The sequence below is a fragment of the Erithacus rubecula genome (assembly GCF_903797595.1).
Source record: "Erithacus rubecula genome assembly, chromosome: 4".
NCBI classification, from domain to species: domain Eukaryota; kingdom Metazoa; phylum Chordata; class Aves; order Passeriformes; family Muscicapidae; genus Erithacus; species Erithacus rubecula.
The window spans coordinates 55,652,911-55,668,052 of NC_136686.1; the positions used below are offsets into that span (position 1 = coordinate 55,652,911).

Below are 15,142 nucleotides of genomic sequence, written 5' to 3' on the forward strand. Positions count from 1 at the left end.
CCTAGCCATGGGCTATGGCAAAGTCATATGAGAAGAAAAGATAATATTGCCTTTTTGGGCTAAGAGAGCATGAACCATTGAGAAGAAGCATATGTTGGGCAGGAGCCTGCCACTGTGTCCTGTGAAGCATAGCAAACTAACATGAATAAATCATGGAAAAGCAATGAGTTTTGAGCAAAGCTAGAAGAAGCAAGTCATTAGGCCTTCTTCTGTTCTATCTGCTGCTTGCTTTTTGGCAAGCACATTCATCTCCCAGTGCTCCCCTTGGATTCTGTGTTAATGATTATATCACATCAAGCCTCAGTGGTTGCAAATTACTGTCTGAACACCAGATTTATCACTGAATTTAACCTGGATATTTGAATTTTCAAATTTGCAGTTTAGAAGGGAAATATGGAAAAAAAACCAAACGATACCACTTACCCTTTTATATGTAAAGTCCACAGGACATGTCTGAGTGAAAGGCCTTGCACATGATACAAATACTGGCTGCCAGCAGCCAAAACCATCCCCTGGTGTAAGAGCTCACTGACAGGCTTTGGAGCTGTAGCTGTGTATCACAGCAAAGGCTGCTGCAGTGTAAACTGGCTGTGTGAATCAACAGTTGATGCCGTTTCAGGTGATGACAGGTAACACAACCAACAAGTGATGCACGCTCAATTCCCTGCCCAATTCCAGCACCTTAAAAACAGCAGCTGTTCCAGCCCAATGGTTCCTCCCCAGCACTTGCTCCTGGGCTGGCACAATGCTCAGCAGAGACAATAAACCCCTGTCAGTGGCCTCAGAAATGATTGTGACAGCAGAAGGATGCCGTAGCATCCCGCTGTGTCACCAGGCTCAGATAAACACCGAAAATTCAAGCAAAGAAAACAATCTTAGTTATTGTGTGAATTTATATTGGAGAGAGATTGGGTTATAACACAAGGACTAGTATTGTAAATTTTCAAAAGAAGAGTTTCTGTGGTTTATGTACATTTTTACCACATTAGTTTTTGCTCATTCCCACTCTTCATGAGTCAATGAGAGATAGTATAGTATGCTGCAAAGCTTAAAAACAATGTTTTTCTTTGGCAGCTATTACTTCACGAATCCACCATCTGCTGCCATTAAATCTATCTAGTTCTAGCAATACTAATAATTTCCTACAGTGAATAAAGGTTGAAGATGAAGTAATAGAATTTTCCAAAGTAATTTTTCTTCTTCAGTACTTAAGACTAAAAATTTTAATTTATGGAAACTGCAAAGTATATTCAAGAGAATTCATTTAAATTTGTTTTAATAAGGAACTGGTTAACTGTAGAAAGTTTCACTTAACATCTCATTACTTCATGTTATGTTCCAGGAGCGAAACAATCTTTTAAAACTTATTAAGCAAAATTGTATTTTGCTATGCTGTTATTTCTTCCCCCTCATGAGTACCGTTTGATCCACGCAGCTCTATTTCCACAAGTCAAACTGGCAGTTTGTTGCCTGTTATCAAAGTCTCTAAAGAACCTAAAGGAATTATCTTTTCCCTGGTCCCTCACAGCTACAAGCCCACAGCTCCCTCCAGAGCTGGGACACCAGATCCTGCAGGATATCAGTTGTTTCCAGCTGCCCCCAGCCGATACTGATGCCTGAAACAAAGCTCTGGAGAAATCAGTCTTGCTCCCATTTGTTTTTCAGGATCTGTAGGGTTCTTGTATCATGATGCAGCAAGGCATACTTAGTTAGCTCCTCTTTTTGGCTGCTTGCTCCTGATGCTGTGTGGCAGACCAGCCTCTTGGCTCCCACCTGTGCTCCTGGGGAGCCTGGGGGAACAGCATGCTGAGCTTGCTGTAAGCTTCATTGCAGCTTGGAGCTGGAGCACTTCCCTGCAGCAGTTCCCTGCAGAGCCTGCCTTTCCTGGGAGCATGCCCTCACTCCTTTGTGCCAGCAGATTCAGCTCAGCACAGCAGCTGCTGGCTCCTGAGTCACAGGGACAGTGACCTCCCACCTGTGCGCAGGAGAGGTGACCTGATGCTCAGGGTGTAGAGAGGGGCTATTTCATAAACTAAAGATATGGGGACCAAGAAAGGGCAGCAGGCAAGGGGAAGCCAGGCTTACTCAGGTCTGGAGCTTTATTTCCTTATTTCCATGTCCTAGATTTTTATTCACTTTCTCCTCCTGTGAGTGAAATCTGCATAAAATGAAAGTGCCCAGTGTGGGCATGTCCTCGAGGTCCCTGGGCTCGGGCAGTGGCTGTGCACTGCCCATAGGAAACCTCTGTGGGGGATTCCCCACTGCCTTTCAGAGCTGCCCACCTCTCCTGCTCTGCAGGGGAAGCCAGATGGCTTCCCAGCTTTGCCTGAGTGTCATGTAGGGGCTTACTCCTACAAACATGATTCACCTGGCCTATTTTAGGTGTCCACCTTGGGGAAAGGTGCATCCCACCCCCCAAGAGTGGCTCTTTCTCTCCACTGCCTTTGAAGAGAAGCTGTAGATGTTGAGAAGCAGGTGAGATAACTCCTATCCTGCCACCTGCTTTTAAAGAGGAATTCCTGAAGTACAGGGCCTTGATTTGCATTATTCACTAATTAAGTTCTTGTGGTTTAGATGAGCTATGGCATCATAGTTCACTGCACCATGTTTCTTGTTTATGCTGGAAACCCAGCACACTTAGGTGCTCTTGCTGCAGCTGGAAAGAATAATATAGTAGTATTAAAGACTTCACTGTAAATAGTGTCATGTCACAAACACTTTGAAACTTGTTCAGCAATATTACTTACAAGGGAAACTCATTGTATGGTGGGTTTTGATCTTGTTACTTATTTTAGCTGTCATCCTTTGAAACTTAGTTTAATTGTGCATTATGTGTAAATCAAAGTCTGAATAGTCTTTCAGGCTGGGGATTTTAAAAAGGGGAGACTAAAGCTTGATCCCTCATTTGACTGACACTTCAGGAATGCAAAAAATGAAAGACTTAATCCATGTCTGAGTAAAATTACCTGTGAGGTTTTTAAGTGGTGGTGTTTGTATTGATGTGCACATTAACTGAAATTTTGCTGTGTAATATTCATGTTCAGTCTGGGATTCAGAAGGGAAATTGTTCTTTCTCACTTCTCTGTCCTCACTGTTAATGAAGAGCCTGTGACAGAATTTAGATGTAAAAACCCAGGTGGAGCCTGGCTCTTCTTCAAAAAAGCACAACTCCCATGCATCAACAACAAAAAGTATTTTAAACTTGTTTGTTTTTAAAGATGGCTACTCTAACTCAGAAACCCAAGAGTGTGAAAATAAGCATGGAATTAATGCTCTTACTCTTTTCACCCTGATTCCCTGTGACCCTTTGGCAATAGATCACAGCTGCCTTCTATCTAATATAGGTTTTGTGCCCCAAAATTTGGGGCCCACTGTTCAGGAAGGAATCATTTTAACCTTGTCCTTCACCAAAGGAAAGTGTGCCCAGCTGAAATATGTCTGCAGTTTTACTGCTTTGGCAGTGGTTTGTGGAGACCTGCCTAGATTTGCTTTCTTCCCAGGCTGCGGTCAGATTTTTGGGGTATTGATATATGTTCTTTATTTGGAAAATCATCACCAACAAAATAAACCTGCTGCAAGAAACAAAGCTTTAGTCTCAGAAAGCTGATGAGGCCCCTTCTGTTGTTGTGTACAGATTGTTTCTATCATTTGTCACGAAGTGCTTACTGTGTTGCCAAGAATAAGGCAGAAGTCTTGGCTTGGGCAAGATAGTATGGAAGGAACAGGCAGCTTCTTGTCTTAATTCAGCAACCAGAGAGAAGTCACTTAGACTTAGTTCAAGTTTGGATTATTGCTCAAAGACAGGCTACTTCAGTACCAGGTGTATGTTTTGGGAGAATGTAACTCACACTGAGCTGTTTGCCTTTGTAGATGGAGTTGGCAGTGGCACCGCTGTGCCGGCGAGTCTCTGACTTGGGAAAATCCTACAGACAGCTGAGGTCATTCAGGTGAGCTGCAGTCACAGTGTGACTAAACTGTATTTCAAAACTGATTTATTACCTCGTGTTAGTTCTGATTGAACTGAGAGCTTTTTTGGCAACACCCACCAGCAAATTAGAAATAGATTAAAGTTCTTTTAAATTTTATGCAGAGTGTAACTATGATTTAACAACCTTTGTCATGCAAATGTTGGCCAAATTGTACTTTTTTGTGTTGCTTTCAGTACATCTTCTGTATGACAGCAAGTGCTATAGTTACCTTAAATGTTTTCACTGAAATACAAAATTTACAGTCATGTATTGTTTAATTACAATAGGCAACTGCTGTAAATTTTTGCAAACTGGACCTGTGTTGGAAACCCAGGATGCAGAGTAGTGGCAAAAAAACTCAATGGTTCTATCCTAATGCAATATTGCCACCATAAAGAAACACTTTTCTAATGCACAGAATAAGCTTTTTCTTCATTTCATAAGTATATTGTTACATTTTTCCAGACCACTGCTGTTCCAGACCAGTGAGCATATTGCCAGTAGCCCAGCTCTGGGAGAGGTTATTCCATTCAGCATTATTCTTCAGTTCTTATTTACAAGAGCACCACCAGAGCTAAAATCACCCTTCCAGGTAATAAGATCAACATCTTTTATTTTCAGATGTCCTAAGGTGAAATGGGCATTGTAGTCTACCCTAGCTGTTTTAGTTAAAAATGATTCAAGTGAATATTTTAGATAATTTTTTGGTTTTGTTTTTATTGTGGCAAAGGTATTCTGGTAATTGGTTTACAAAATTAATTGATTGATTGATTAATAGTAGGGATATGATAACCTGATATTAAATAGACTCTCAATTCTTTACTATTCTGTCAGCTCATACTAGAAGTTGCAGATCTTTCCCCAGACTGCAAATTGCCTTCTCTTGTAAGATACAGGAAATCTAGATAAAAACCCTGTCAGAAATGGGCCAACAGCTGATATAGGAGATTACCTCTGTGTTCCCAAATAACATACTGGGCTATTCCTGTTAATTGTCTGAGGCCTTAACTCATTGTGCATCACATGTGGCCTTCATTTCTGTTATCTCTGATTCTGAAATTGGTGTGTCTGTTTCCTTTTTTGCATTCTGTGTAATTGGTGTTTGTGTTTCTCTGTACCAGAGAGCTGAGTGGTCCATTGCCCGCTACTCCCAGTGGCTGGATGATCATCCATCTGAAAAAGACAGGCTTGCTCTCATACGGTAAAAATCATGCTTCTTTCTTCTCTATATGTATGATAATGGAGCAGGAACTTATCTGCACACTAGGACCCTTGAAAAGTAAAAAAAATACGCCTCAGGAGATGTATCATAAATGCCATTGCTCTCTCTCCACTCATGGGATGAGTTGCAAAGTGGAAGAAATATAAACTGAACTCTCCCCTCCACCCCCTCTACTCAAACTCTCCAGTGCCTTTGGGAGGAGCACATAATCCTCTTGTAAAGGAAGTAAACCATGTACAATGATAATTTAAATTAATAATGAGTTTTTGCAAAACTGCCTCTCTCTCTTAACTGCTGGAAAGTCAAGGCTGCAGCTGTCCTGTCATCTGTATCAGGAAAGAAAAGCTCTGAAAGCTTAACCAATATAAATGTAGGTAGAAGTCTAAAACTGGAACACCCTCGTTATGCATTTGGAATGTTATTTTTCAGGAAATCAGCCCATGATCTTTAGAAAGTAATAATTACATCAGATTTTTGAGATTTTGCTAGGGTAGATGACCTCATAGCTAATATTATTTTGCATCTTAAGATGTTAGGAAAAGTTATGAAAAGTCTTGTTTTTCAAATCAAGCAAAGTTTTGAAGTATGTTAGAGCACATTTATATGAACATGACAAAACCAGCCTGGGGATCCTCAGGATTCAAGACTCAGATGATCATTTGGCTCCTAAAGCCCTAAAATTTTTAGCTGTCTCCTCAGTGACCTGGGGAAGGCTGTCACACGTGGCTGCCCTGGGCTCCATCTGGCCTGGGAGCCAGCTCTGCCCTTGAACTACATGCATGGATGGTGCCAGCTTTTGCTGGAGTGATAAAAGCTGACTTTTACATTCCAGCCAACAGTGATTGTGCCTCAGAAAGTCAACTGTTTTCTGTCCACACTTCTAAAGCAGCCAAGAGGAGTCTGCTATAAATATTTAACTTCCTGAAGCTGATAGCACCAGACAGTCCTGTGTAGTGATCAGGCCAGTTGAGGAAATACTAGTTGATCACCACTATATGTTACTAGGATTTATTTCTCAAATATTAAAATACAATCTGTGTCTCTTCATATGTGTAGTTTTTGAAAATCATACTTGTGATTAGTCTAGTTTGTCTACAAAACTAGCTTTTCTTGACTCTCAATCCATGACACTGAATTACAGGGGCATAGGTGATAAGTATAGGGCTGACAGAGCTGCATATGTAATATGAATATTTTAATTGTAATTTCTGTGCTGATAGTACTAGCAACACTGGCAGTGTTGAATCTCAGATATAGTAGGGAAAGCCAAGAATGCAAATCATTTGAGAACTGGTGGGATTTTGTTCTCTTCAATTACTTTTCCCAAGTTTAAAATGCCATCCCTAAACTGCAACACAGTTTTGTCTTTGTCTGCAATTAAATTTCATCCAGACTGATTCAGTTAATGGGCTTGCTGGTGGTCATGTTTGGACACTGATTAATTGTTCTAACCATGGAAGTGTTAAGGAACAACCCTTGGAATGAAGATTTTAGGCTGAGACAGTGTCATGCATTAGACCAAGTAACAAATCTGGAATACTTAAGTTTTCCTTTCAATCCTTCCACTGAATCCTTTATTCATTTTGCATGGCCAGTTATCCATATGGAAGGCAGGCAAGCAGACATCAGTTCCTAGTGAGACCATGAATCACTCATATTTTCTTTAATGCTCTGTTGGAAGATTTCTGAGCCTGCTCTTTGTGTGTCTCAGATGAACCTAAGTTGAACTGCAGGATCTTGTTCTATCAGTCACCCTCTTCAGGCTTTTTCCACCTGTAGTCATTCAGCTGTGTGAGCTGAACTTTGGATGTCTGGAGCCTTCAGATCCCTGCACTGGCCTACATCAAGATATTATCTTTTTGTTTGCTGCAACCTTGCAAATGATAATTTTGTGCAACTTCCTTTGTAACAACTGTGCAATTACTCTGGGGACCTGCTGCCTAGATATTAATTTCCTTGTGTTGCCAGCATCCTTCTAGCTTCATATTAAAGCTAATTGGAGTGCTTCTTCCGCTCTGTAGGTCTTAAATGCTTTGCTTGCAACGTGGTGTGAATGGTATGAATTAGTCCCATTCTGAGCATTTTTGTGCATTTCTTTGTCTTGTATTCAGCACGAGGGGTGGTATTTACCTGGCCAGGGGTATATTTGCCAGACTCCCTTTATAGTCAACAAGAGAAACAGGCACTGCTGGGGCTGATTCATCTCATCCTGGAGCAGGTACCTAAAATAGGTCAGTTGCTTTGTGTCCTGAAATCTCCCATTTTCTCTGTTCTGTGAATGGAGTGTGGGCTGGGACACAGGAGGTCTCTTAGGCAGCCAGCTGCCCTGCAGACATTTAAAGTTAGGTGAGATGACCCTGCTGCAGGTGTCCTCCCTGAGCAGGGATTGTGTTGAAAGGAGCAGTTCTTTAAGTGGCCAGGGCAATTATTTCCTTTTTCTTTTTAAATTAGGCTTGAAAACTCAACTATTCTTCTGTAAAAAAAAAACCCTATTAGATATGTCAGGATTGAGCCAGCCTGAAAGACAGTTCATCCATTCAAGGGCCAAATTCTTACCTTTTCCATTAGAGAGTGTGTTAATTCCTGTTATTCAAACTCACCCTTGCTGAAACAGAGTTGAAATCTGGGCCCAGGAAAGGGTTAATTTCCATAACGAGCTGCTGTCCTGAGCTGGGGAGTTGCTCTGAGCACTCATCTGCCCGGGGCAGGGACAAATGGCAGCTGGGGAGCACCATGAAAGCCCCATCTGTGCCTTGGGTTCAGCCTGGCTGGGCACGGACCAGCAGCTTTGCTGGGAGCAGGGGGCCACACTGGGTCAGAGCTGCAGCACTGCTGGGCACTCACAAACCCTGCTGGGCACTCACAAACCCTGCTGGGCACTCACAAACCCTGCTGGCCATTCACAAACCCTGCTGGGCACTCACAAACCCAGGGTGGGCACTCACAAACCCTGCTGGGCACTCACAAACCCTGCTGGGCACTCACAAACCCTGCTGGGCACTCACAAACCCTGCTGGCCATTCACAAACCCTGCTGGGCACTCACAAACCCAGGGTGGGCACTCACAAACCCTGCTGGGCACTCACAAACCCAGGATGGGCACTCACAAACCCTGCTGGGCACTCACAAACCCAGGATGGGCACTCACAAACCCAGGGTGGGCACTCACAAACCCTGCTGGGCACTCACAAACCCAGGGTGGGCACTCACAAACCCAGGGTGGGCACTCACAAACCCTGCTGGCCATTCACAAACCCAGAGTGGGCACTCAGGCATCTCTGTCAGCCCTTTGATCTCTTCATTATGCAGTCTGCAATAACCAGAGATGTCCCCTGCTCCTCTCTTGTCCTACAGGTGATGCTGTTGGAGGTTTTGCTGTTCAGTTTTACAGTAATATTTAAAGCACTGGATTGAATAGACTTGGTGTCACATAGATGTGCTCTTACACAGCAGATTTTACATTTTCTGCTTTGTCCTAAAGTTTGCAGAGCAAACAGACTTTTACCAAAATACTAAAGAAAAGTCTGACCCTGTTGTCCTCCAGCTGCCCTGCTGATTGTTTGGGACAGGAATGCACAGGGTGCAGTCCCACTGCTGAGCAGAAGGATGCTCCCTGCCTCTTCTGAAGCTTACAGTGTAAGTCCAACTCCATCTGACCAAAGGCAGAGCCCAGGAGGGTAGCACTAGGAGTCACAAATCCATATAAAATTAATTAATTACAGTAATTGTAAGTGGTACACATTAAGATCCTTTAAGAACCACAACCCAAATAATATTTTTTTTTCCTTTTAACTCTAGATATAAATCTTCATGGGTTGAAATAACATTTTAAAGAACTATCAGGGTCTTATATAATCAGCTTGTCCTGATTTCCAGGAAAGCTCATGGTTTTGCTCATGCAAGTGAAGTAATTTAATAAGTGCTTTAAAATCCTTTTCCTTATGTGGGAGGGCTTCTTAAACTTAGGGATTTTTTTTTTCCTTCTTATGGCATTTTTAATGAAGCATTAATATATGCAGAACATCCCACCAACCCTCTTTCCATAGCTCTCTTTTACAAACAATATTTGTAATGTATACCATAGCTTGTCTTTTAAAATAGAAACAGATTGCTGAACAGGTTTTATGTCCTTTATTAGACTAGAAGATGCTGAATTTAGGGCATTATTTAGTCTAATCCCTTCAAGAGTATGTTTTGTATATTATATAAACAGGGTTTCTTCCATCTTAAATAACAATAATATAACTGTATTACATCTTTTTGTATGACAAACAGCTGTGATCTCCTCTGTGTTGGAGGCTTGATGATACTGCTTTCACCCATAGTGCTGTTTATTTTTCCACAACTACTTTGGTGCTGGTGTTTTTGCAGTGTCCTCAACAGGAATGAGCCTGCCTTTTTAAAGATAAGATTTTAGTGGTAAATTCCTGCATATGAATTGATTCCTGTACTGCCAGCATAGTTTACAAAAGCTCATTTGAACTAGATCTGCTAAAGTTTACCAAACTGTCATGGAAAATTCTGCATTTCAAGTGTTAACAAAGCCCCTGAATTTATTTATCTCCCCAAATTAGAGTCAGGTAGGCTTTTCAGCAGCTGCTGTGATGTTCCAAATTGCCTGGCCCAGGCAGCCTGCACTGGCTGCATGCAGCAGGAATCATCTTGCTTTGCCACAAGCACCTTCCTGCACTGTCTGTATTCCTGTGTGCTGCAGTCCCAAAATCCCACCCTGAAGACTTGTTGGCTGCCTTTGGTAAAACAAAATTCCCATCCCAAATGAACTTCTGGGACCAAATCTACTGTATGACCATTGGTACTTTTAGTTACCTCTTCCAGCCCATTTCTCCCTCTCACTCTGGAGCAGCCTCACCATTATTCTCTGGACTCCAAGCAACCTTTCTCCCTGGATTCATGGTTTGTGCCATTTTACTACCTGGACCTTTCCTTACCAGGAATGGACAGAGTTCCTGGCCTGCCACTGTGGTGTCATTCCCACAGGCAGCAATGCAAAGCAGTTTCAGGATCTTGACCATGATTCCCTTGGTAGGGTGTGGAGTTCCAGGTGACTGTGGCTGCCTCTTTGCTGCCATCCTTTAGCAGCTGCAGCAGCTTTTCATCCTGCCCTCAGCTGCTTTCCTGCAGCTGCCTGTGGGAGCAGGCTCACAGCTTGCCCTGGTGGGCATAGGGAGCAGGGAGCTCTCCAGGCCAGTTTCCTTTACCAGAAACACTGTTCTTTTAGGGTTAGGAAAGATTACGAATGGCTTTTTAAAACATTCATCTTCTGAGTGTTTAAATACTTCTATTGGAGATGCAGGAAACACACAGGAAAATTGTGAATGCAGTTGGAGTATTCAGAAAGCTTTTGTTTTCATTGTTTAGTGTAAAGCTGTACAAAGTCTCTTCTAGAAAAATGCCTGAGAATTCACCTTACAGTATTGATATTGCTGGTTGTCTTTGGAGTGGGTAAGAGTTCTGATGCTCTCAGATTGGTGATGTTTGTGAAGTTTGACTCCATCTCTTTGAAACAATGCAATCAAAGCCACAATGAAAGAGCAAGTGAAGCAGAAGGGATCTGCAAAACTCCTTTTAGCTGCCTCTGATGGAGTTGGTTTTGTGAGTTAAATCAGATTCTTTCGGGGCAAGAAGAAGGGAAGGAAAGAAGGAAAAAAGATAAAAGCTGCTAGAAGGTGTGACAGTAGGACTGTAATACTGCTGCATGGCACTTAGCATAGCCTAAATCTCATTCTGTCTTGTTTGATCTGATGGGAATAGCAGTCTGGCAAAGGAATATCAAGGGCTCACATTGAGTGGTTTTGGGTGCTGCTTTTAGGGTAAAGCTTCTCCCTTTCATCTATCTGGTTATCTCTGTAATCTTTTTCAAGGGCTTTTTCAAAGCAAGGAGATAAGTCAGTTAAGGGATAGCAGTGTTACCATCTGGATAATGATGCCAACCCAAAACTTCACCTTAGAGCTTTCTAAGTTAAGCAGGTCAATATGGTTTTTTTTCTATTTTCAGCATTTGATGACTTCAAAAAACTATTTGAGCCCAACAAACTTTGAGGAGTGTATGGAAAGGAAAAGGCAGGGATACTGCTGAGTGGAAGGGGAGATATTTAGCAAGATGAATGACAGTTGCAGTCACAGGAGAACTCACGGGAGTTTCTCAACTGTCTTTTTAATACAAGAGACAATTCTTTGTAGCAGCTAACAACCATTTAACATGTCTAACAATTAACTGCTGACCAGAGCCCTTGAGTGCTGACCTGGGTAGAAATGTGAGACATTTCTGACTCTTCTGAAGCATGTCCACTCATCAGGATGGCATCCTTGATGTCATCCTTGAGCATTCCCTGCCTGCATCTCCCACCTGCTCAGTCTGCTCATCCCATGCTGGCTCCTCATTGCTACAAGAGGCCAGTTTATCTAAAAAGCACAATTTCCTGCTGCCCTGTTCCCCCAGTCCCACATTTTCTCTCTAAATCTTGGGATTTAAAATAAACCTGTGGATGTGCCTAATCTCTCTGCAGTTCATGATGCTGATGGCTTTTGCTGGGAATGAAGTGAGCTGCACCCAAAGCACTTTGTGGCTGCAGCAAGCAATGTTTTAGTTGCTTCTTTCCCTGCAGACTCTGTGCTGCTCCCCAGGGACCATTGGGAAGGAGCAGGCTGAAGGCTTTCAGGAGCTGACCAGATGCAAAAAATCACCTTTACTTTAGCTAGATTAAATAAATATTCTTTCCCTGTCTTCTGCCTGTAACAAGGGATTGCTTCTCCATTGCAGTTTGTTGCTGTGCAAAAAATTCAAAGTGATTCCTTACAGTGTATTTGTACCTGGTGTGGACCCCTCAGCAGTAGCTCATGAGTAAGTTGTTACCAGAATTGATGACCTCTCAAGTGCACCAAGGCCAACATGAGGAATTGTTTCTGTGCTCAGTAACTTTATTTTTCTGAAGTACCTCAGCTCTCTGGTAATCCAGTCCATCCTTCTTTTGTCTCCCCCCAGACAATATGCCCTGGGCTTCAGCAAAGAGGGCTGTGAAGTCTGGATGCTGCTTAGGGACATTAGGAGCTGTGGTGGGAATCACTTAGTGCAGTGCTGTTTCATTCCCATCCTGTGCTCAGAAGTGAAGCTGCCTCAGGTTCTTTGGTTGCACGCTTCACTCTCTCCCTGTCAAACTCTATTAGTGGGGACAGCACACGGGGACAGGCAGCTGCCCTGGTGCGCCCTGGCAGCCAGGCTGAGGGGTCAGGGCTGGGGATGGCAAGAGCTGGCAGGAGCAGGAGCAGGAGCAGGAGCAGGAGCAGGAGCAGCCCCAGGACCAGCTCGGGGGGTCAGGCTGCCATTGCTGCCACTGCCTGCTCTGAACCCAAAGCTCAGGCTCGTCTCTCCAGCAAACTGAGCACAGCTGGCCCCAGGAGCATCTTCCACTGTCTGATACATGAACTTCACTGGAAATTCCCAGCGACGCTCTGGCACAGATGGGTTCAAGTCATTGAGGAAGGGCCAAGCCCTTGCTGATGTAGCAGCAGCTTTACTCACAGGCTCCCAAGTGCATTGTGACCCTGCATGTTCCTAATCTCTCCTCTGGTTTGTGTTTGGTGGGCTCACCTGAGGCTTCCCAGAGCTGCAGCATCACACAGGGATCTTAGCTGTTCCTCTCTTACCATCTTATGCCAGGAGAAGCCTGTGTGTGTGAAACATGGGCTGAGAATCATTCTTCAGCACCTTTGTTTTCCTTAAGCCTTGCCTGATTCTCTGCCTACTGCTGCCAGCTGCCAGCAGGCACATACCAGGGAGCAGCACTGCCTTCGAATCCATGAACTCTTCGTGCAGGAACACAGGGTTCCACCAAAGGCTTGTTTGTTGGAAGGAGCAGCAAACAGAAATACAGCTCTGCCTCTACAGCCCCCATCCTACAGCAGTGGGTGTGTATTTATAGGCACGACTTTGTGGTGGCTCTGTGTTACCATCTCCCTTGACCCCTGTGCCCCCACCCCTTCACCAGATGTGCACAGCCACCATCTGCCCTCTCCCAGTGGGACTGGGAATGTTCCTGCCATGTTACTAAAAGTCAGCAGGCTCCCTCACTGGCAGAGCAGCTCTGCTGGTGCATCCTGCCCTCCCACAAAGGAACACAGGACACAAAACTCAGAGCCACTCCCTGCTCAGGGATTGCATTCATGGCTGGACTCCACTGCCCTGTGGGCTGGTGCCTGCACCGTGCTGGAAGGGCTGTGGTGACAGTCTGTATTAGAAAAGGAACAGCCACATACCAGGAGCTGTATTAGTCTCCACTTGAAATAGGGTCTGTTGTTTGTGCATTTTCTTAATGTCAAAGTTTTGCTGTAAATAGCACAAATGTAAGTGAATTTTACAAGGAAACTCCGAGATGATTGTATCAGTTACATGAAGAAATAGAAGCAGAAAAGGAAGAGAAAATTAAATTCAAAGCTATATTTAAGTGTGGCAACACTAGCTTGGCCTACTTAATGAATTACTAAGTTGGAATCTCAACAGACAAGCACTTAGAGTGTTTGCTTTACAAATACGCTGTCACTCTACAATACTGTGTACTAGAATGTTGGCTGAAAGGTGACCCTGTGTTGTAAAGTATTGCCACAGTTGCCCCGTTTAGCTTTGCACTGTTTTATTTGTGCAGTTCACACATGATGACTCTGTGTGTGACAATGTTAAGAGCCAGGCCATGCCTTGCCCAGGTCGTGTCTGGGGCTGTGGCATTTCCCGAGGACAGAGGTGGGAGTTGAAAAGGCTGTGCCAGGAATGGCCTCAGGCCATGCGGGTGTTCACCAGTGCCCCACCTTGCGTGCTGGAAGTTGCACTCTCAGCGTCTGCAGCATCTGGAGATCATTCTCTCTCCTTCTAAAGGTTACCAGTGCAGCACTGAGCCCGAGTCTGTGCGTCAGAGCTGTCATTCCAAGCCATCTGCAACATGCTGCTGCTTATTTAAATGTTAACTTGTTTGCTCCTCAAGCATGCAAGAAAGAAGATAAAGATCATGGAACAAAAAAAAAAGAGCTTTACAAGGCCTTCCTTGCTCACTTCCTTCCACAGACAAGTAGGACCATCTGAGCAAAATTTTGCAGAGGGAAGAAGGCAATTAATTTCTGTTGCAGATCCTGAATTGACAGTATTTAATTGCTTTAGCTACTTTACTTTTTAACTTTTTTTTTTTTTTTTTCAGTGGTGCACTGGAAGCTTATGTTCAATCAGTGAGAACAAGAGAGGGAAAAGAGTTTGCACCAGTCTATCCCATAATGATTCAGCTGCTGCAGAAAGCCATGTCAACCCTTCAGTGATCACACCTGGACAATGTTCTCACACCTGGGAATGGATGGTAACACAGCTGGGGGCTTTGGTGCCACAAACATATTCACTGTTCATGTAAATTATCCCCAGGTACATCAGCTTTACAATGAAACGTTTACCTACTTCATGTTGGAAACTTCTGTCTTCTTGCTTTGTTACAGGAACTTACTTATACAGAAATATTATAAGGAAATTGTACAACTTTTATGTGCTGTAAGTCTGCATTTAATTGAAACATTCTTAAGCATTCCTTTTGAATTTAGAGAAGTATAAAATTAGAACTCAAATATTACAGTGTAATTGCTGAATATCTCAAATAAGGAGGCAGCTCTTTTCCTAAAGTAGAGTTTTAAACAGTTGAATGCATTTTAGCTGTATTCAGAAAATTGTACTTTTGAAACGTTTGAATCATCATTTTCCATCTAAAAATCACTAATTTTAACACAAGGAAAAATATTTATAACTAACCTAAATGCTTCTCTATTGCACTGCTATTTGCTTAGAAATAATTTATATTGATTTCAAGTCTTTTTGCCTAAACTATAATAAAGAACATTAACTATCCAATCCTGAAAATCGTATTTGAAATTCTTCACTAGCTTCCTAATGGCAAAGCATTAAAAT

At 43.0% G+C, this 15,142-nt stretch overlaps 1 protein-coding gene across 1 annotated transcript in view; it reads left to right on the forward strand.

The window, feature by feature from the left end:
• COG5 (component of oligomeric golgi complex 5) overlaps positions 1 to 15,094 on the forward strand; it is a 177,138-nt gene extending 162,044 nt beyond the window's left edge. The window contains exons 19-22 of the mRNA XM_079304319.1: positions 3,871 to 3,947; positions 4,434 to 4,560; positions 5,090 to 5,169; positions 14,394 to 15,094. Of these exons, the coding sequence (XP_079160445.1) occupies positions 3,871 to 3,947; positions 4,434 to 4,560; positions 5,090 to 5,169; positions 14,394 to 14,508 (399 nt within the window). The 3' untranslated portion in view covers positions 14,509 to 15,094. The remainder of the gene's footprint in view (positions 1 to 3,870; positions 3,948 to 4,433; positions 4,561 to 5,089; positions 5,170 to 14,393) is intronic.
• Positions 15,095 to 15,142: the final 48 nt, after the last annotated feature.